At 40.6% G+C, this 20,031-nt stretch overlaps 2 protein-coding genes across 2 annotated transcripts in view; one reads left to right on the top strand and one right to left on the bottom strand.

Annotated features, from left to right (window-relative positions):
- Positions 1 to 1,384: 1,384 nt before the first annotated feature.
- On the bottom strand, positions 1,385 to 9,362 carry si:ch1073-83n3.2 (uncharacterized). Its single transcript, XM_022204178.2, has 5 exons — positions 9,276 to 9,362; positions 6,722 to 6,980; positions 6,435 to 6,468; positions 5,130 to 5,316; positions 1,385 to 3,661 (listed from the first exon to the last, which is right to left on the bottom strand). Exons 1-5 carry the CDS (start codon positions 9,328 to 9,330, stop codon positions 3,507 to 3,509), a joined length of 690 nt encoding a protein of 229 aa, XP_022059870.2. The 5' UTR covers positions 9,331 to 9,362; the 3' UTR covers positions 1,385 to 3,506.
- A 3,801-nt stretch (positions 9,363 to 13,163) lies between these two features.
- The window catches only part of LOC110957936 (tyrosine-protein kinase receptor UFO), a 30,822-nt gene continuing 23,954 nt past the window's right edge, over positions 13,164 to 20,031 (top strand). The window contains exons 1-4 of the mRNA XM_022204179.2: positions 13,164 to 13,893; positions 17,188 to 17,398; positions 17,757 to 17,857; positions 17,975 to 18,157. Coding sequence (XP_022059871.1) covers positions 13,731 to 13,893; positions 17,188 to 17,398; positions 17,757 to 17,857; positions 17,975 to 18,157 — 658 coding nt within the window. The 5' untranslated portion in view covers positions 13,164 to 13,730. The remainder of the gene's footprint in view (positions 13,894 to 17,187; positions 17,399 to 17,756; positions 17,858 to 17,974; positions 18,158 to 20,031) is intronic.

The raw sequence follows: 20,031 nt of genomic DNA on the forward strand, positions 1-20,031 counted from the left end.
AGTTGGTAAGTGTGTTTCTATTTACTTTGTACACATTTTGTGAGACATTAGCAGCCCAGCAGGTGACAAAAGACTGATATGAACTTTTGTTGATTTCCATGTTTACACTCTCTGCTTGTCGAATGTAAACCCAACAGTGTATGTTTCCTTTTTTAGCGATGAACCTTTCCCCTCCATCAGCGTGTTCATCACGGTTAAGCCTGCAGACCCTGAAAGCAGAATTAACCTGACAGGCTTGCCTGATGAGGACAAAGACCTGAAGAGCAGTGAGCATGAGGACAGTGACAATGCTGACACTGCTGAAGACACTGAGGACAGCAAGGATAGTAATGATGATGAAGACACCGAGGTCAGTGAGAAGGAACAGAGGAAGACAAAGAAGAAGAAGAAGAACTGCTTCCAACGCGTCTTCTCTTGGATAAAGAAGACGTTCTGCTGCTGCTGTGCGTCCGATGTGATGAACTGAGCAGCACTGTCAAGTGTCTTTCACTATCACCCTCACCCCAACCGGTCGAGGCAGATGGCCGCCCTGTCTGAGCCTGGTTCTGCTGGAGGGTTCTTCCTGAAAAAGGGAGTTTTACCTCCCCACTGTCGCCAAGTGCTTGCTCAGACAGGGAATCCAAAGGAAACTTTGGATTTGTTGGATTTCTTTCTATAATTTTGTCTTTACTTTTCTCACTGAAGTGTCTTGAGATGACACATTTGAACCGGTAAATAAAATTTATTGAAAATGAATTGAAAGGTTCACCCATAAAGTGTCTCTATGCTACAATTATTTTCTGATTTCTGCTCCTTTGTAGCAGTCATCTACAATTCAGATAACTGAATCTTTTCCATAGAGTGAGCTCTGGCAGATCTGATTAGAATAATCAAGTTAATTTATATGAAGACTTAAAATAAGACTTTGGCTTATCACAGTATATAACAATGACACAGTACACATATAAACAGTGTATATATTTATTACTGGAACAGAGTTTACTAAAAGTCAGTAAGGTGACAAACTGATCATTGTTATTGGGACAGTTTATCATGCACGCTACTCTCAAATACAAATGTAATTTAACAAAAAACACTGCCTGCTGTCAGTAAGTGAAGTCTGAGATTGAAGATCCAGCATGTTGGATAGTTATGTAACATATTGTTTTTCACACCCTGCTGTCAGAAAGAAGATTAAATAGAGTGGCAGAACAGAGAGGGATGCATGTGCTCAGCAATCCAATAAAGCTTTCACACTCCCTTCCGAAGCCTCGTTGCTTTATCAGTGTGTTTTTTCTTTATGAAGTAATATTTTAGTATTAATATTCCCAGCTACACTTTATTTTTATCTGAAGTCTTTGTGATATGTGTGGATTTAAAATAACAGCTGAAAACACACTTAATCTCACAATAATTTTTTTATTGTTGGGAGTGTGAAAACATTACATCTGTCGCTGTGTTTTCCATAATTAATCCTCAAATCTGACAGCATAGCAAAAGAGACTACGGGACTATCCAGTTAATGTGTTTGTCGTGTTTCACTGAGATAGAAATACTCTTTAATTGGGGTCTTGCAGCATCATTTAAAAATTCTAAAGCACAGACTTACATTTAAATTTGATGAAATATGAAGTAAGTAGTGAAGGACAAGCACTGCTTTAGTACTCACATCTCTCATTATGCCATTACAATGAACCTGAAAATACTACACAATAAATATTCTTCGATATAACAGTCTTCAAAATACATGCATTTATGCGAATAAATAAAACTGCTTCTGAAAGACAGATTTTGGACTTGCTGTGGCAGATTTTCTATCCAAAACAACCTGTTGCAGGCCCTCTCTCTAGTCATTCAAGCTGCCAAAATCACATAAATTCACAGTCTATCCTGTTTATTCTTGCTGTTTCCTTGTTAGTCTCTTTCATACTGAATAACTTTGACCAGCGTTTAGCTTTGCATTTGGATTATTCTTTGTGTATAGACTGAGGTTAACAGTAACTGTGACACAGAATCTATACAAAAAGAGATTTTAACTCGTGTATTAAAACACAAAACCCACACAATTTTAGCTGAAACTGTGCTTTAGTAATGCATATTGTCAACCACATTTGTATTTACATGACAAGACATAACTTGCATCCAGAAAATTTGACAGTTTGGCCTGTTTGTCAGTACTGAGCACCAAAAGTTTCAGGTTTTGCATAACATTTACAGCATAATAACCACAAGTCATGCTTATGATTAGAACTAATCAGTAGACAGCATTAAAAAATGACTGACTTCTATACAAAAATATTCAAATATTGTCAATATGTTTGTGCAAATAATACCAATGTCTCTTTAAATATGTCATTTGAGTCCCTCTTGTGCTGGATGTGACCAATGAAGACACCAAGGAGTGTTTCCTCGTTTAGCACCATCGTCAGGAGCAATATATTGTATATATATGCCATAAATGTAGTACAGATAGTTTACCATTAACAAGGTGCTTGCAACAACAAATGTAGGAGTCTTTTTTTTTAACAGAAAAAGGATAGTCTAGTTTGTCATGAAAGCAAGTGCAGCCCATTCTGGTGCACAAACTGAGGGCAAAAACACAAACATGTTCAGCTCATGAGCTCTGAACTCAGTGGATTATTTTTGTTGTCACACAAAATCTCAGATAAGCGCATGCAGCCATTCTGCTCGTGCAAATCTGTTCCAGCGTCCCTCGTCTCCAAAACACTCGACCTATTGTCTGCACTGTGCCAGCCAGCAAACGGCAGATGGATCTAGAGAGAGACGCACAGTCATGGTAAGAGCAGGATTTATTGAGAGTTCACCTTTGAACCACACTCTATGTGAGGTATGTGCAGATGGTGGGTGGTTTCTGAAAGCAGGGCAAAAGGAAATGGACAGGATGTGGATGAGGAGAAAATATGCATAGAGGTCATCTTTTGTTAAAGTATAAAATACACACAGTTATCATACACACATTGAAAAAAAATGTTGTTTTTTAAAAATATCATTCTGAGACTTAAATGTTCCTATAAATGTCCATGTGGCTGTCTGGAATCACACCACTCACGCAGTTAACCTCAAGAGGTCCCGAGGCATGGAAAGAGTGATACAACACAGACAGACAGTGTTCAGAGGAGTCAAGATCATGAATCATTTACCTGAGGAGAATGGGCATAAAGCCAGGAAGAACACCTTCATTAATTTATAAATTAGACGTATAGATAACCCAACAAGGGATTCATTAATAATAATGCCCTTATATTGAAAAGGAATACCAGTACAGGAGGTTGGTTTTTTTTGAGCGTCTTTCTGTTTTTTTGGTCACGACTAAAAAGCAAATCCTCCGCAGTCGAACGCATCAAAGTCAGAGTCTCCTTCAAAGTCGAAGCTGTTAAAGTGTGGGGAGTCGACGTCCTGGCTGCAGGTGTGTAAGGAGTCGCTGGCATTAAGCTCAGAGAAGCCCCCCGCCCCGTGGGCCATCTCTGGGGCTCTGGCGGCCAGCGGAGAGGAGGGGGAGCAGGAGTTCAGGTAGCCCAGAGCAGAGGAGGCCGCTGCCCCCCCATCAGCAGACACACCGCCCTCACTGCCCGGGCATCGCTGCTGTTGCCATGGCGAAGACAGTCTGACACACGATGAGGTGGTGCCACGGAAACACTGCGAAGAGGCCGCCGTGCAATGGCTGTAGAGGAAATATGAGAATTAATAACATCACCAGTTTGAAATTCTATTCATTCAACTGGATGATTGTCTTAACAAAAAAACAAAGTTAGGGGAAAAGTTGGAAAGTGTGTAGCTTTTCAATCATTTCCCTCCCTTTGCCCAACAAACAGACCACAACATTGACCACAACATTGGCTACAAGTTCTAATAATGTTCTAAAGAAAACATTCAAACAGCATTTTAAGGATATCTATCATTTGAAATAATCTTCCTATTAGTGTTAAAGGTGAACTAGGAACATTGTAATATTCCCAGTAAGTTCTGAGGATATTATTAACGTACTGTATGTTACATGCTAACAAGAAAGAAGGAACATTCTCAAACAAACATTCAAAAAAGTTCTCAACATGTTATCGAGGCCTCAGAATTTTCTTAAACGTACCTGTAATATGATATATTGACAACGGTAGAACAGTTTGCCTGCAATATTTAGAGGATGTTTTGGGGATGTTGAGGGAAAACACGATAACTGAGGAAGGACGCTCTCAATGCAACATTTGGGAAATGTTTTAAGAAGAATAACTTTATCCTGCCGGAAAAATATGAAGAACTAAAAGAAAACATCCCACTAAAAACATTAGCAGAACTTTACATGTCTTAGAACAAAACAAAAAAAGAAGAGAAGCAGAGATACTAGTACCTGATATTTAAGTGTTTCAAGATTCCTGAATGTTTGCTTGATGAAGTATCAGCAAATGTTGAACTTAAAAATGGCACTAGACAAGGTCCAAAAAGCTATATTTTAGATAACATTGACTCAGAATGAACCTCCTTCTCTGCCTCTTTTTACTCATTGTTTGTATTTTCCAGTTGCTTCACTACACTTTCTGCCTTACACAAAACATTTTTAAAAATGCACTTGTAAATAATAAAAGGTATCTTTCTGAGACAAATGTAAAAATGAGACTAAAATTCACCGGGTGCAAGCAAACACTGTACAGGAAACTCAGAACAGTAACCTGTTATTGCCATCTAAATATCAAACTGTGCATCTTTGAGTTTGTTTTTTCATTAAAGCTCACTATAAGGTAGCTCTACTAAAAAAAGAAAAAAAATCTAAATGGTCACATCACAATTCATCACTTTCAGAAAAATGAAATGAGAACCATGATAATTAAGGGGTAAATTGTACAAAACACAACAGTCAAATTGTATCTTTCGAATGCACTTGTTTGAGTCTCTTTATGCCTCATATATCAGTTGTGAAGTTAGCAAATGTGTTGCTTAATTGGTTTTATCAACACATAATAGAGTCTTCTAAACACAATCAGCGTTTTATTTAATCAGTTAAGAGATTTTCTTTATTTGCATTAGTTTTTTTTGGTGAAATTACTGTGCTGTATGCTCTTTCAGCCACAGATACTCCACTCCTGCTTGAATTTGTGTCTTACTGCTTTCAAATCATTACAGAGGACCTGATAGCTCACCTTGGTTTGGGCCTCTGTCTCTGAAGGATCCTCCCCGTTCGCTGCCTCGAGATAAAGGAGGGGTTCCCTCAAAGACCCTGGGTGACCCCGGGTCTTTATCACTGGAGGAGTCCGACAGGGGGTCTCTGTCTGTGATGCAGGGAGTGAGGCTGCGATGTCTCTGAATGGTCAGCGGTGACATGATACCCTAAAAAATCAGACAAATGAAAAGCAATTATATAACCGAAATATTAACCTTTCATTTCATCTTTCACTTTCATGTGTAATATCACTGAATCACTGCCGGTACGGATTTAAACTTTTAGTATTCTAGTGTTGTTTTTTGTTTAGTTGTTTTTTCAGTAGTGAATCTTGCTTATATCTTCAGCTTCAGCTCTGTAGCTTTTTCACTATGCACTGCATTTTCTCATGTTATTCATTTTTGTTTCTTGAATTTCCTTCTAATCTTATCTTAATTTAATTTAAAATCAGGCTATGGTAATGTCTTAATTTAATCTAATCTTACCGTAACATAATGTAATCTAAATCTAATCTTTTATTATTTATTTATTAATTTATTTAAGCTTTATTTTACCATGTAAGTTAGTTGAGAACTGGTTCTCACTTACAATAATGACCTGGTCTAATCTAGTCTTAACTTGATTTAACTTTGTCTTGACTTAACTTCATCTTCTCATGTCTTAACTTCAACTTAACCTTATCTTTAGTTAACTTAACTTCCGTTCACTAACTTTAATCTTAATTTACCTTAACCTAATCGTAATTTTTCCTCATATAATCTTAATTTAATGCAATCTTAATTTAATCTTAACTTTATCTTAACTTGACTTAACTTAATTTTATCTTTACTTCACTTAGCTTCATCTTCACTTGTCTTAACTTTAACTTAACCTTATCTTCAGTTAATTTAACTTAATCTTAATTTAACTCCATCTAATCTTAATTTTGCCTAATATAATCTCCATTTCACATAATCTAATCTTAATGTAATGCAACGTAATCTTAACTTTATCTTAATTGTATTTTATCTTAATTTGATCTAAATTTGATTTAACTTTACTGTGTCTTAACTTGACTTAACTTAATGTAAATAATTATATCTTATCTTATAAACTGTATTGGACAGGAGACAGGAGTCTCACATATTAGGGAAAATCTCAAAGAACTCCCGTTGGATGTTTGAACATGCTACACGTTTTTAGAGTTCATTATTAGAAATGTGAATATAAGCTCACAGACAGGTGTCATGACAAAGACATGAAAACAGAGTGAAGCTCCAGCAGGACCAGACAGCTGCTGACTCACCTCTCTCACTTTTCTGACCAACTTCAGCCACAGACTGTGGAAAGCAAATATGACATGGCGTTATATTTGATCCAGACTTGCAGACCAATATAAAAAAAAAAAAAAAAAACAAGGGAAAGTGTACTGCCCTCACTTGATATCCATGCGTAGTAAACACATCTGATAGTGAGTAGGACAGAGGAGACTTAAATTCCATTATGTGTGTGTGTGCGTGAGTGTGTCAGATGTCACCATGTGCAGATAACATCTCATAAAGAGTGGGGCAAAGGACATCTGATGAAACCTACTTGCAGTCGTCTGGGTTGTCAGCCAGCAGCAACAGGAACTTGCTCTGCTGGAGGACGATGGCGAAGCAGCAGTCCCTCCTGCCCCCTGGTGGCAACTTGGGCAGGTCAAGGATTTCTCGCCCCTCTGCGATCATCTCACAGTTGGTCTGCAGTGCTACCACCTGGTCCGGAGGAGACTCTGCGTCCCGACACACCAGCAGGCTTCCCTCCATGGTCAGCACCAGGTACTTCTCCTTCCACTGCTTGAACATGAAGCCCCCTGCAGCAGAAAAGCAACACGGACATTTGCAACAGGTTTATGAATGCATGCATTCTGTCTGCAGAGTGGAAAGTTGCTGATTGTTGTACCTTTTTCATCTGTAGCTCTTGTTTGACATTCATTCTTGTTCAGCCTTAAAACAGTTGGCATGAACAAAAGGTTCTGAGCCTCAGCCCTTCTGTTCTACTACTATTTAATCCCTCCTAATCTCCAGAGTGACCCATTAAGTGAGTGAATACAAACATTTGACCTTTTGAAATGTTCAGTTCTTGCTGAGAACTTAGCTGGTTGTGTGTTGAGCTTAGTACACACTGAAAGAGCAAATAAAAAAATTTTATTGCAAGAAAATGCACATAGAATTATGTCCAAGTCACTGATATAGTTGGAGAAATATTACTGCTACACTATAGCAACACACAGTACAATACAATAACAAAGTATACAAAACAATTCAATACAACACACTGTAGCTACAGCCTCAACAAATGCCCTTAGAGCTGAAAAATCTCCAGTGTGCTTCCAAAAATAGCATTTTTATATCACATGTTATTGCAGACTTATCTAAACCTATCTGCAGGTTGCAATCTTTCAATACAAAAGTATTACGCAGAAGAATGTTTCATATATTTTATACGTAAATCTATTGTGCAGGATCAGTCTAATGATATTTGAAGTCAGGGAGTACGTTCTGGATTTTACGCTTGTTAATTCTGTTATTTGTATGATCTTTATGAAGGGCTACGTAGAGTATGAGCATTTCAAGGTAAAGATTTACATGTGAACTCTGTTCATAATTGCATTTCGATTGCTTTGACAAATACCTTTTTAATGAATTTCACTGTTAGCTGACCAAGGGATAAAACTGCTGCTGCTTCATAGACAAATCTAAGGGTCCTCGTGAGGGACATCTTTATTATAATAACAATTTGTTTTCAAGAAAGGCCAGTTCTTACCATACAAAAAGCAAACTAAAGTGCAGAGCTTTAAATGACCGAGTTATGGTCCGATTTCTAAATACTGGAGAAATGTGAAATAGACATTAACAGTAAAACAACACACAGTGCAGCACTTTCATGGGAAAGTTTCATGCTATAAATTAAAAAATTTAGTAATCAGTCTTACACAAATCAACCAGCAATCATGTCAGTCCCATTGTTTATCTCTCAAAAGAGCCTGCAGAAGAAAAACTACCGTCTCTTTGGGGAACGTTGTGTGAGTTTTCAGGACAGGACACACCATAGTGTCAGATTGTTAGTGCCCCAGACAACTGTCCATTGTGTAATAACAATAATAAATGGCGAGCACATGTTGATGAACGAGGAAGATCTGCTCTATTTCTCCATACAGAGGATTAAAGATGAACAGGATTTTGCAAACGAGAGAGAGAGAGAGAGAGAGAGAGAGGGAGTGGTATAGGAATATTGATGGATTGCCTTTTACCATGGTCTACCTGGTTTAACTGTATAGATGTTACACTTCTTATTTGGTGAAATATTACTGTTACTTGTCTCCACAGTCAAGAGAGAAAGGCAAGATAAAAACTACTTGAAATATTGAAATAGCCAGTGAGCACAGATCCACTATGACGCCACTTTCAATTTAAATCATGTGAGATAGAAAACAGATGTAAAAATAAATACAAAGACATGCAATGCTGGCTGAATCCTGAGTCACGACTTGGCTTTGAGAATTAACATGTCTTCATGCTGTAAAAACACATCTGGGATCAATCATATCTCACAGAGTGACTCTCGAAACGATATCAGTCATCTCGGAGCTGGAGTGCTGATCTGAGACAGTTTTCTTCTTCAGTTATTGTTAAGCCAACAGCTGCGAAGAATAAAATATAAGAATGGATTCCGCTTTGGGGTGGAAAAAAATACAACTTCCTCATTAAGTAAGTCCAAACTGTTATATTTTGATAGCAAAATGGGTGAGATTCTTAATTTAAAAAAAAAAAATCTGCTCATAGAAGCGGGCTTCTTAATTATTTTTGCTTTTCTGAAACCATTTGTATATTCCTCAAACAATGACATCAACTGCTTATCAGACAAAAATACAATATAAAACACACAAACACTGCCATCATAGATAAATCAGTTATCAAACACACACTGCAGTCCAGCATAAATGGATCAGGAGAGCATTTAAAATGTATTTAATGCATAAAACTACACAATGCAGACCTAGGCCTTGGCATGAGGCACAGATGGAATGTGAAGGAGACAAAAATGGAACCCAAAACATGCACATTATACACTGCATAACTGCACACGGACGAAGGACTCAACCTACCATATTTCTTGAGGTAGCCTCGATGAACACCTGCTGTGCTCATGTCTGTGCTCATCGCAGCATCAGGAGCTGGAATGAAAGGCAGAACGTTTGATGGCGAAAAATAGGGTAAGAGAGAGAGAGTGGTGGAGAGAGCGCTAGAGAATAATCCCCACTATTTAGGCCTTCCCTCCTTAAACCCATGCTGTTGTGAGTGGAATTGGAGCCGCCCCTGCTTATGCACACATAAACATCGTATGAGCATAAGAGGCCCAAATAATCATAACAGCGATGGGTAAATCCCAGCAGGAAGATCCTGTGATTCTCATCGCGGCCATCACCAGATGCCATGTTTCCCATACAGCTTAGGATCACACATGCTGATTAGACTATCTGCAGCCCTGCACATAGCATATGGGAGACTCATAATAGCTTATCATTAAACTATTACTACCCTGTATTGCTGTGCACCTCTTTGCCCTTGGATGGCCTGCAAACCAGGGCTTGGATCACCTCCCGCTCAGGCAGATTAAGGCAGGGATTATTATTCTTGCACAGCTGGAGGCCTGTTGTTGCGCCGCTGTAGCCCCAACCAAGATTTTAATCTGCGCCTACCTGGGACATGTGCACCCATCCAAGCAGTAACCTCCAAGATATTAAACGTCACTCAATGTCATATTCTAAAGTGGGATTAAACACCACGCGTCGTATCTTGTGTGTTTGTTGTTAGAATAACATTATGTAACGGGGAGGATCTTGGAGAGACACTGGCATGCCTCAATCAAACAGGCCATTAAGTCACAAAATCATGAGGAATTTAAGAATAGGAAGCAGGATTCAGAGTACAAAAAGTTTGAAAAATATGCACAATCAGAAATCACACCAACGACAAAGCAGTAAAGTAATAAAAATGAATGTAAAGACATTGTTCTGCAGTAACACTTTCCATTTATTTTGACCTTTGCTAGCTGAAAGGTCACATTCACCAAGAAGAGAATCGCTTCACTGGAGCTTGAATGTTAGGCTTCTAGTCAAATAATTATCTATGCTGAACCTCTGACTGCACTCCACAAACATTTTAAACAACTAGAATATGAAATGTGCTGCATGACAACATTGACTTGCCAAAGCTTTTGTTTGAAGTCTATTTCTGTTTCCAGTGACAACCTGCTGCATTTACAGTTCCCAACGATCATAAACAGAGTTATTATTGAAGAGTTATTAAAAGCCAAGTGATGACGGAAAACCAGATCATCATCCTGCTATTTTCCCATCGAACGGATTAGCTCTGTTTGTGAACTTTACTCTTAACTTGCTGTGCGATCGTGAAGGAGTTCTTTCATTTCATGCAAAAGACTCTCGCCTCGTCATGTTCACTTCTGCTTTTATAAACCGTAAATGTTGATATCAGTTTGGTAGATGTTTTCTTGAGTCTCATCTCCTCATACTGACAGACAAATCCACCTCTAAACTCTTAAATACCCGTGAGCTTCCTGTCTGCAGGAGCAAATAGTGACACAATGCCTATTTCAAGCAGGTTTACCTTTAAATTCTTGAAATTTGGATGCTGTTTTTAAAGCGTTACATCGTCTTCCAGGCTGAGACTTTAATGTAGCATCAAGTATATTAGTTTCAATTAAATAGGCTGATGCACATAGCAGGAAGAAAGAAAAATATGTAAGAGAATAAATGCTTAAAGTCTGGAGTGTATATCACAAGGAGGCTGCAGTGCCGATGTACATAAATAAAGAAAAATCTGACTTTCTTCATACAATATGCAAAAAGTCAAGACATTTTTCTCCTTTCTCTCCAATCCCACGATGGAATAAAAACATAAAAAATACGCCAAAAAATGGGGGGAATGGGCCGAAATAAAATGTATATACCTGAAGAAAGTACATGCAACAAAGGACAATGTACTCTTGCACAGGTATATTTTTATATTAACATCTGAAGTACAGACTGAGAGGCTTTTATTTATTGTAATTTAACTGCTGTATGTATCTGTACTTACTGCAGATTTACTGACATGTAGTGTCCATTAGGTGTCACTTTTTCTACCAGCATGATTTGATTAATTTGCTTTTTTTTGGCTTATTACTGTCTTTATTTTCTTAAATGTCACATATGTGAGCTACTGCATACCTTCATTTTTCCCTCAGGGGATGAATAAAGTGTTTATCTACTGGCAGTAGGAGGGCTTTCTCACCAGCAGGGGGCAGAAGAGCTTCAACTTCAGTCAGTCATTATAGTGTTTATAATGCACCAACAGGTTGGGGGAAGCGGTTTGTCTTTGCCCTTGTCCAATCCCCAGTAAGAAGATGAGTAAGAAGGAGAAAACGAGTTTAGCTCATTATTAGCGGTGGCTGCTTAGCTGGGAGAGTAGCAGGAAGGTGTTTCCCATGTTCTGCAGCCAATAGGCTCTTCCAAACTAACAGGTTGTTTTGTTTAGCAGGCAATTGAGACCAACAAGGATGTTATCACTTCAGTCTTCCTTTGTGAGAGAAAACGGTGACTGGTGTCCATGTCTTTAATTTTAGCTGGAAACATGTGTTTTCAACTCTCCAATCCTCTTGAGCTTTGGGTAAAAATTCCAAAATGTGTAAGTCTTGAATCAGGTTTGGTTTAATTTTGGTGTGACTTCAACCTAAACAGAGTTCTGGAGCTGATGCCCTTCCCCCTCCAAACCCAAACATCAACTCCTTCCAGACCCATCCAGCCCCAAAACTTTGTGTTTTTGAGTAGAACGCCCCTCTTTCTTGTACCGGACCCCCTCTGTGACCCTTCTTCCCTCCCTTCCCAGCTTTTTCTCTCTCGCCATGCTTCTATCTGGGAGCAGTGAGAGCACCATTGCTCAAGCTCCTATTGAAAAGAAAGCATATACAATGGGGTCTTTCTCAGTCCCTCTCTGTCTCTATTAAAGACCCTGGGAACACAACACTGTCCACAGAGCCACTCTTAAAGGGCCAGAGGGACTGAGGTCCTCACAACCTGAGTTCCAGCACCTCCCATCATTTTCATGGGAAAAGGGGAAAAAAAATCTACACAGCAAATCAATTATTCATGAACGGTATGTGAACTGGATGGGGCCTTCTCCCAGGCTGCCATGCAGAGCCAGCATCACCTCAGTCCAAACACACACCTCAGACATCACAGCCTACAACAACAACACAACAAGACTCACAGTCAGATGGGAATCAGGGGCATTTATTTAGACTACAGCTGATGACACTTCAGACTGTTGTGGCTGAAACTGTACATTCAAACAAATTCCCAGACACTGATGACATAATCTTGGTAATGTAGAGCAGGAAAAAATGCAAACAGAGCAGTTTGAATATTTTACTACTTTTACTGTTATGCATTTTGGTTTGTTGCTATTTTCCCATCTCATAATCAGACACTGGATAAATAAAGATAGATTTCAAACATTTCAAAATACTTACTTGTGTCCTGACATAGCTAACAAACTGACTGAGTCACTTTAACAAACAACACGTATTATTTAACAGTGTTTTAATGTGTACACCCTGCAGAATCAGTGCATTGAAATCATGCAAAAATAACACTTTACGCATAAAACACACACTTTACGCTTAAAACCGGGCAGTTTTGCATCATACAGGTAAAATTAAAGCAGGAAACTTGTGCAACACTGCAAGGGTTAGTTTGTTTGAACAAAATCGATGAGTCAGGTAAGAAAATAACATGTTTTCAACTCATTGTGTTGTATTTATTCTGACTTATTTACATTCTGCCCGGATGATCCATCGTGTTGTTGTTGATCCACGCACGGAAAACGCGCAGCTCTGCGTTTGTTACAGTGTTTCAAGCGGGAAATAAACGCTTGCTTTGCTGAGCTATTTACAAGTTTTGGGGACCCGTGTGTAATCAAAAAGCGAATGAGGGGGATTGTGTTGAGACAATCAGCATGCCGCGGGGTTTCTCACATCCTTTGAGAAAAGAGGGAGACTGCGGAGAAGGAGGAGGAGGAGGAGGGTGGAAAGAACTTAAGTTGAGGAATTTGAATCCTGTTTGAAGGGGGAGAGGGAGAAGAAAGCCAGGGGGAATGTCTAAGGGAGTCTGAGGGAACCGGTGGGCAGGAGAGAGGCTTTGGACGACAGAGTGCAGGAAAGAGTGGTTTAAAAATACTCCCTCGGCTGCTAGAAATAGATTTGGGTTTGGACAACTTAATCAGGAAAAGCTCAGTGCGCGTTTTAGCTGTGCGCCTTTTGGGTAACTTCGGTGCAACACCTACTCAACCAAAACAACCGAGGGAAAAGCAGTAAGACTTCTCAGCAGCGCGGAGATTTTTTTTTTCTTTCACAGCTTGTCTCTTTTAAAAAGGAACTGAAACGACAGGATCCGGTTTGCTTGGGTCCCGTTTGTGGATACTCATTTTATCAGCAAGTCAGAGCAAAAAGTTTTTCCCTCTTTGCGCACAACTTTGGATCTTGGAGCTGCTGAGATGCGGTGATGGAGTTCGGGGATGTTTCTAAGATGCCTGTTCTCCTCATGAAGCTCATTTTCAGAGGTGATCTCCTCTCAAGACAAACCATGAACGGCTCTAAATGGTCCTTTTTGATCCTTGCTGTCATTTTTCTGACCTGGAAACCTGCAGCAGCCGGGACACTGTCAGGTAAGCTTCCCCTAACACCGAGCAGCAGAGGCTTTTTTTTTAAAATCCAGTCTGACTGTTGTTTATCGGCTTCAGTGCGAGGAAAATCATCGTAATGACCAATTAGCCCAGTCAGCTTTCTGCTTCTAACACATTAAATCAATTTGCTTTGGGGTAAGGAGTGCAACCACAGCTGTAAGGGGCTTTCAACATCTGGCCTGCATGCAGGAATTAATTACACTAATAAAAAATCCCCTTTAAAACAAGGTGATCAAAGAAAGCAAATAAATGATTAGTTTTTACTGTTTCATTCTGTTGAATGCTGCTGAGGATTTAAACACTTTCATTGTTTTCTGCTCATGTTGAGGCTTTTTTTGTTGTTTATTTGACAGGATCATGTTTTTGAGATCAGGTGCAGCCTGAACCGTCCTGTTGAATCTTAACTCTTGCTGGGATTTCTGGCAAACCAGGATTCCCAGCTCTCATGGCATTTACAGAGCGTTGTGGAATTTAAAACATGCACTTCAGGAAAGGAAAAGGCACGCAGCTAAATTTATTCTTGCTGGGAAGTTGAAGAATATCATGAAATTTACTCCATAAGCATGTAAGCAAGAGAGAAAATGTGCTTAGTAGAAAGGCTTTTTACTTCATTAGGAAATAGTCTGTATAGATTCAGGTTATTTACATCACTTCTTTTAAAAGTCCTGATCTGTAGTAATACTGAAAATGGCTGGGAAACATCAGCTTGGGAGTCCCTACAGGGGCCTCCACCTGTCAACTCATGTGTTTTGACCATCATGGTCACACTGTCTCTCTGGGAGCCTCAGCCCTGAGTGGATGTATGACCGGCAAAGACAGAGATTACTAGACGCCGATGTGATTTACAAGCTCAGACGTTCAGAACAGAGTTTTTCCTGATGCCTCAGTTCCTATTTGGATGTGGGGATGGCTGTGGCCCAAGAGTGAGGGGATGTGAAGGATGAGGAGGGGTTCAGAGGGCCGAATGCTTTGGTTTGTGAGTCAGAGCTGGTCTGACTCAGACTGGAACAGCGAAATGATGGATGGGGTTCGGGGGCAAGAGTGGAGGAGAAAGAGTTTGGAGGGGAGGTGGCAAAATGTGTAGCGATGAATCCAAAGAATGGCATGAAAAGGAGAATAAGGGCAAGAGGCGCGGCCGTGAATGCACGGGCCTGAATAACGCCGCATTAACAGCCAGAAAGATAAAGGAGGGAGTGAGAGGAGGATAAATGCTCGGCCTGTGTCGAGTATTTTTGGTATGTGCACGTCCACTGACATTTAACATCTGAGCATTTTCACCGAGATAGTGAGTAGGAGTTGTTGAGGCAGGGTGGAAATAAGAGGGGTCCTGAAAAAAAAAGTGTGGGACCCCAGTGGAATTCAGGGGACAAAAGGGAGGACATGGAGCAGTTAAGTACAAATGAATCAGTGCAGACGGCCCACACACACACACACAGTGTATCCTCTTTCTTTCTGTCTGCGCCCTCATAAAAGGCTTACAAGCTTATTATTAAATGAATGCAGCAAGAAGGCACAGATAAAGAAAGTAGGGCTGTTTTTGTTCAGGGCAGCAGTGAAAAAAAAAAACAAAGTCAGGGTCATGCAGATTCTTGAAAGAGCTCAGCCAAGCTTAAAAATAAAGGGAGGAATGACTTTTAACGCCAAAAAGCACACGGAGACAGAGAGGCAGTGAAGCAGAGACTCAGCGGGCCCCTTCAGTTATTGCACACTCCCAGAACAAGCATTTTGGATGTCGAGTTGTGTGTAGGTGCATCAGGTTTGCACTGTGCTTAGGAGCCAAATCAGTGCTGCCAAAATGTGCTTTTTAAACTGGAAGTCTGTTTTCAGTAGCTGAGTTATTTATGTGAGAGAGATGGGCTCCAGTGGAAACCTTCAGGGTCACAGTGAAGGGTCGAAGGTTGACAATGAAGCAAACTAGAAGGGCGGGCTGACAAGCTTGAGAGAATCTTTACAGGCATCACTGGGTGAAAGAAGCATGATTTACACTGAAATTCAAGAGCACAAGCAAAAGTTTTCACATCCGCACATTATTTGATCTTTAATCCATTTCCTAAGGACCAAGAGAAGTTATGCCTTTCCTTGTTCAGCTTTCAGCTAACCCTGCAGAAGAGACAGAATGTGTTCCTGTAGAAAAGATCTGTGTCCATTGTATGCATGTGTCCTTGCCAGCTTCAAGGCTTTCTTCCATCCCACATGGTTTCCTTCAACATTATCAGGAGTAATTTCTGTTGAATGTTTAACATTTTTATAAAAGGAGAACCAGCCAGAGAAGTTTGAACTCATCATATTTCAGCATTTTCTTGATGTCTGACAGTCTGTCAGACATCTTGGCAGACAACCTTCAGACCCGTCACTGCTGTTTATGAGAAACTCTGATTATAATTAGCTTTAGTTTGCATTGAACTCTCTGTTCTCAGACACTGTCTGAGCAGCAGGAGCAGGCGTCCTGTAACAAGAAACCTTTGTCCCAGTATCAGCGCTGTCCTTCTAAGGTCAACCCACTATCAGAGAGGAACACGAGATAGCCAGACTCATTTAAAAGCCAGTGTGTTTGCGGATAAACTCTGGGTTTACCTGCTGTTATCATATCTGAACGTGTCCTGCGTAGTTATAATTTGCCAGACACACAACCAAATCAAGATTTTAGAGTTGAAAAGTTCAGTTGATCAATTAATAAGTCAACAATTCAATCAGTTAAGTGTTTAAGCCATTTGTTAAACTAAAATATTCTGGTTGCTGCCTGTGAAAGTCAATATTTGCTGCTTTTCTGTGCTTAATATCACACTTAATTGAAAATCTTTGGGCCACAGACTAAATCACCTGAGCTAGGAGAATTTTTGATGACCATTTCTACAATTGTGTGTCCTTTAAATAAAATTTAAAAAAGTAATTAATCATAACAACTGATAAATCATTGCCCCAAGTGGTGTCTTGTTTGTTGTGCTCACAGTTCTTTTGAATTATGATGTGATTGTTGAATTGTTTGTACTTTTTTGTCTTAATTATGAAAAATGTATCCATTTTGAAAGGATCTGAAGCATCATTCATTCGTTGTTAGGCACCTGCAACAAATGAATGATGAAAATATTTGTGAGGCAAAAGATCTTGTTTACATGATTTCCAGCACCATTGTCCCACTGTATGAACGCAGCGTAAAATCAGATCTAGGAGCATCTTCAGCAAAGATAGCAGCAGGAAATGTTGTTTTCGTAACACAAGGTCTCAGTTTCCAGTCGACTGACACCTTCTCTGTCGTCTTTCCTCTTTCAATCAAAGGTCTGGAGTTTGAGCGGAGTCCGTCTACCGTCATCTCCTCACTGGGCAAACCTGTTACGATGCACTGCAGCCTGAAGGGAAGTGGAGGTGAGGAAGAAGACCCCCCTGATGTGGTCTGGCTCAGAGATGACGTACCACTTCTGTATGCCGACACCAACCAGTTCCAAGTTCTCACTGGCAGCAACAGCTGGACGATCATGAGCACGCTCAGGTAGGACGCAGTTTTGTCTTCTACACTCGCTGGCTGCTTTTTGTTTAAATGAATGCAGGAGATTTAAGGATCATCTATGGTGAGGCAGCTACACCTGAAGAAAAACATCAGTCGTGCATCTATGATTGTCTTGTTTTCTGTCTCTGCACCTTGTCTGTCTCCTAGCTGAACCTGTTGTTGGATTATGTCACCATGTTGACTTTCACTTTAAAATTAAGTCTGGAAAAATGGTATAATTCAAAGAAAAGCCCACATGACTCTCCTCATGCAGCTTAATGTATTTAATTCTAGTGTGACTGGAGTGTTTGTGCCTCCTGATCTTTACAGAACAAATCATTCCCCTTTTTGTACAAAACAGAATTGAGAAGGTCCAGCTCCCTGACATGGGCTCCTATAGATGTGCTGTTCTGTCAGAAGGCCGCCAGACTCTGTCTGAGGAGGGCAGAATTCAGCTGGAAGGTGAGTCCGTCTTTAGCAGCCAGAGCTACAAAAATAAACAACTTTCATATGAGGGCTGCAGCTGTATTTGGATTGTTTGAAGGGGAAAAACCCTGATTCAGCTACATTCCTTCTCAGGCCTTCCTCATTTCTCTGTGGAGCCTCAGCACATGTCTGTAGTGGCCAACGTCTCCTTGAATCTGAGCTGTGTGGCCCACGGGCCTCCAGAGCCAGTCAAGGTCATCTGGCTGCAGGATGGAGCTCCTCTCAACTTACTGACGGACCCCGTGGCCCTGTCGCCCTCCACCCTCAACCTCACAGGTAACATCTGTCACGATCTGCCACCTCAGCACCCAAAACCACACGCAGACAGCTTAGTTAGACTCAAAGAAAGCCAAACATAGAAGACATAAGATGATCAGATCCTCATTCTGAGAAGCTGGAATGAGGAATGTTTTTGGTTATTTTGATGATGAATGACTGAAACGTTTCCGCACTGGACCTGAAATGAGAGTAACAGTGAGGTTAGAAGAGCTGAGTTCAGCAGGACAGTGAAGTAAACATGTAGACAAACTGCATTAAATAAACATATAAGACATAAGATAATGAGCTTCCTCAGAGCTGTCAGTTTGTTCTGATACTGCTCAGTGTGGGACTGCAAGTTTTAATTGTTTAGTCCATAAAATGTGACAAAAAATACCCCTAAAAAGCACGGAGAGTCTAGTCTGGGAATACCCAGACTGCCTGTGCACTCATTGTCATTTCGTTTACTAGGCAGTCTGGCGACCTGGGGTTGAATTTGTCCCTGAGTCAGGGATCCAATCACAGGACGGGGAGGGACAGTTAGACGATGACGCACACTAAGCGACTACGCGCAATGCATGATGGGTTGTTTGAGAAGAAGCGTTACCTTTGTTGTCGTGTTTCCGAAGGAACAAGCTAGTGGACTCGGTGGGTTTGGGCAGGTCTTTTTCAAAGTCCTCGGTGTCTTGGACGGGGTGGGTTCACGTTGTCTTTTCGATACGCTGCTTAACCGGACGTTCTCTTCCCATTGCCTGAATAAAGGAAAGTCTTTTCAAGCCGACCGAGTGTGGAGGTGCAGCGCTGGCAGCATCTGTTTGACTGCTCCGGCTCCGGGGTGACTATCAGGTCCATCATCGCTAACCTATCTGATATGGTCGGCGTTGTTTTTGACACAAACATATCTGTGGAGTGTGCATAAACACGGGGTCCACTTTCCCTCATGTTTACTTTACATAAACGGCAAGAATCGTCCGGCGACATGGCGAAAGAAGCAAACACATGAGCAAACACAGCAATGATTCTTTTTCGTGGTGCTGCCGTCGCTCTGCATTTACGTCAGCGGCTAGCAGTGACACGATTGGCTGTGAGCTTCAACTGCCCCAGACTGACTGACATATGCAGCGCCCAATCAACGGCTGTGGAAAATTTTAAACTGCTCCACCCCTACAAGAAAATGAATAGCAGGTACCCAGCCTGTATCTCACTTGAGATTCAGGCTGGTGGTAGCCAGCCTACGGAGAGTCCTAAAAGAAACATCAATCAAGATGAATTTAATCTACAGTTGAATAAATTGTTCAAAAAAAGAACTGCAAATCTTCACATTTGAAAAGGAGCTACCAGAAAATAATGAGATCAGTTCTCAAAATTCTTGTTTAATTCTGCTGATTAACTACTAGATTAACCTAGTAGTTAATCACTAGTAAAGTAAGAAGTCACTGTCAGCACACAGTGATCCCAAGTAGCAAAGTTTTTAAATTACTATAAACAAGACAATTTCAGAAGCACTGTTTCTGATTGAACCTATTTAGACTGATTATAATGGCCTGCCTCAGTCACTACTGAGCAACTATCTCTTGTGTTTCAAAGACTTCCAAATCCCCCTCCCACGTCTTAAACAAAACCACCGACAAACCGCCCTCCCCTGAGAGGGTCCACCTGGCACGCCGCCAGCGGATCCATTGAGGACGTGGCTTGTGGTCGTGTGGGTAAAAGCAGAGCGGCAAGCACAAGAGGGACAATTGGGAAACGGAAAATTGATGTGCAGAGAACATAGCGAGATAAAAGAAGTGGAGAAAGGAGACGGGTTCTGTTGCTGCTTGAATACAAACCGCAGCTGCGTGCCAGATAGCTGGTCCAGCGGCGGGGAGGGGGCAGGCTGAGTCAGACGGATG

This window comes from Acanthochromis polyacanthus, chromosome 13 (genome assembly GCF_021347895.1).
Source record: "Acanthochromis polyacanthus isolate Apoly-LR-REF ecotype Palm Island chromosome 13, KAUST_Apoly_ChrSc, whole genome shotgun sequence".
In the NCBI taxonomy this organism is placed as follows: Eukaryota; Metazoa; Chordata; class Actinopteri; family Pomacentridae; genus Acanthochromis; species Acanthochromis polyacanthus.

Excerpts from the sequence above, each read along its gene's own strand:
- si:ch1073-83n3.2 (XM_022204178.2), bottom strand. The coding sequence starts at position 9,330 with ATGAGCACAGACATGAGCACAGCAGGTGTTCATCGAGGCTACCTCAAG. Across the intron at positions 5,317-6,434 it reads TGGTCAGAAAAGTGAGAGAG|GGTATCATGTCACCGCTGAC; the intron begins GTGAGTCAGCAG and ends CTGATTTTTTAG. Across the intron at positions 3,662-5,129 it reads AGACAGAGGCCCAAACCAAG|CCATTGCACGGCGGCCTCTT; the intron begins GTGAGCTATCAG and ends TTTCCTCTACAG.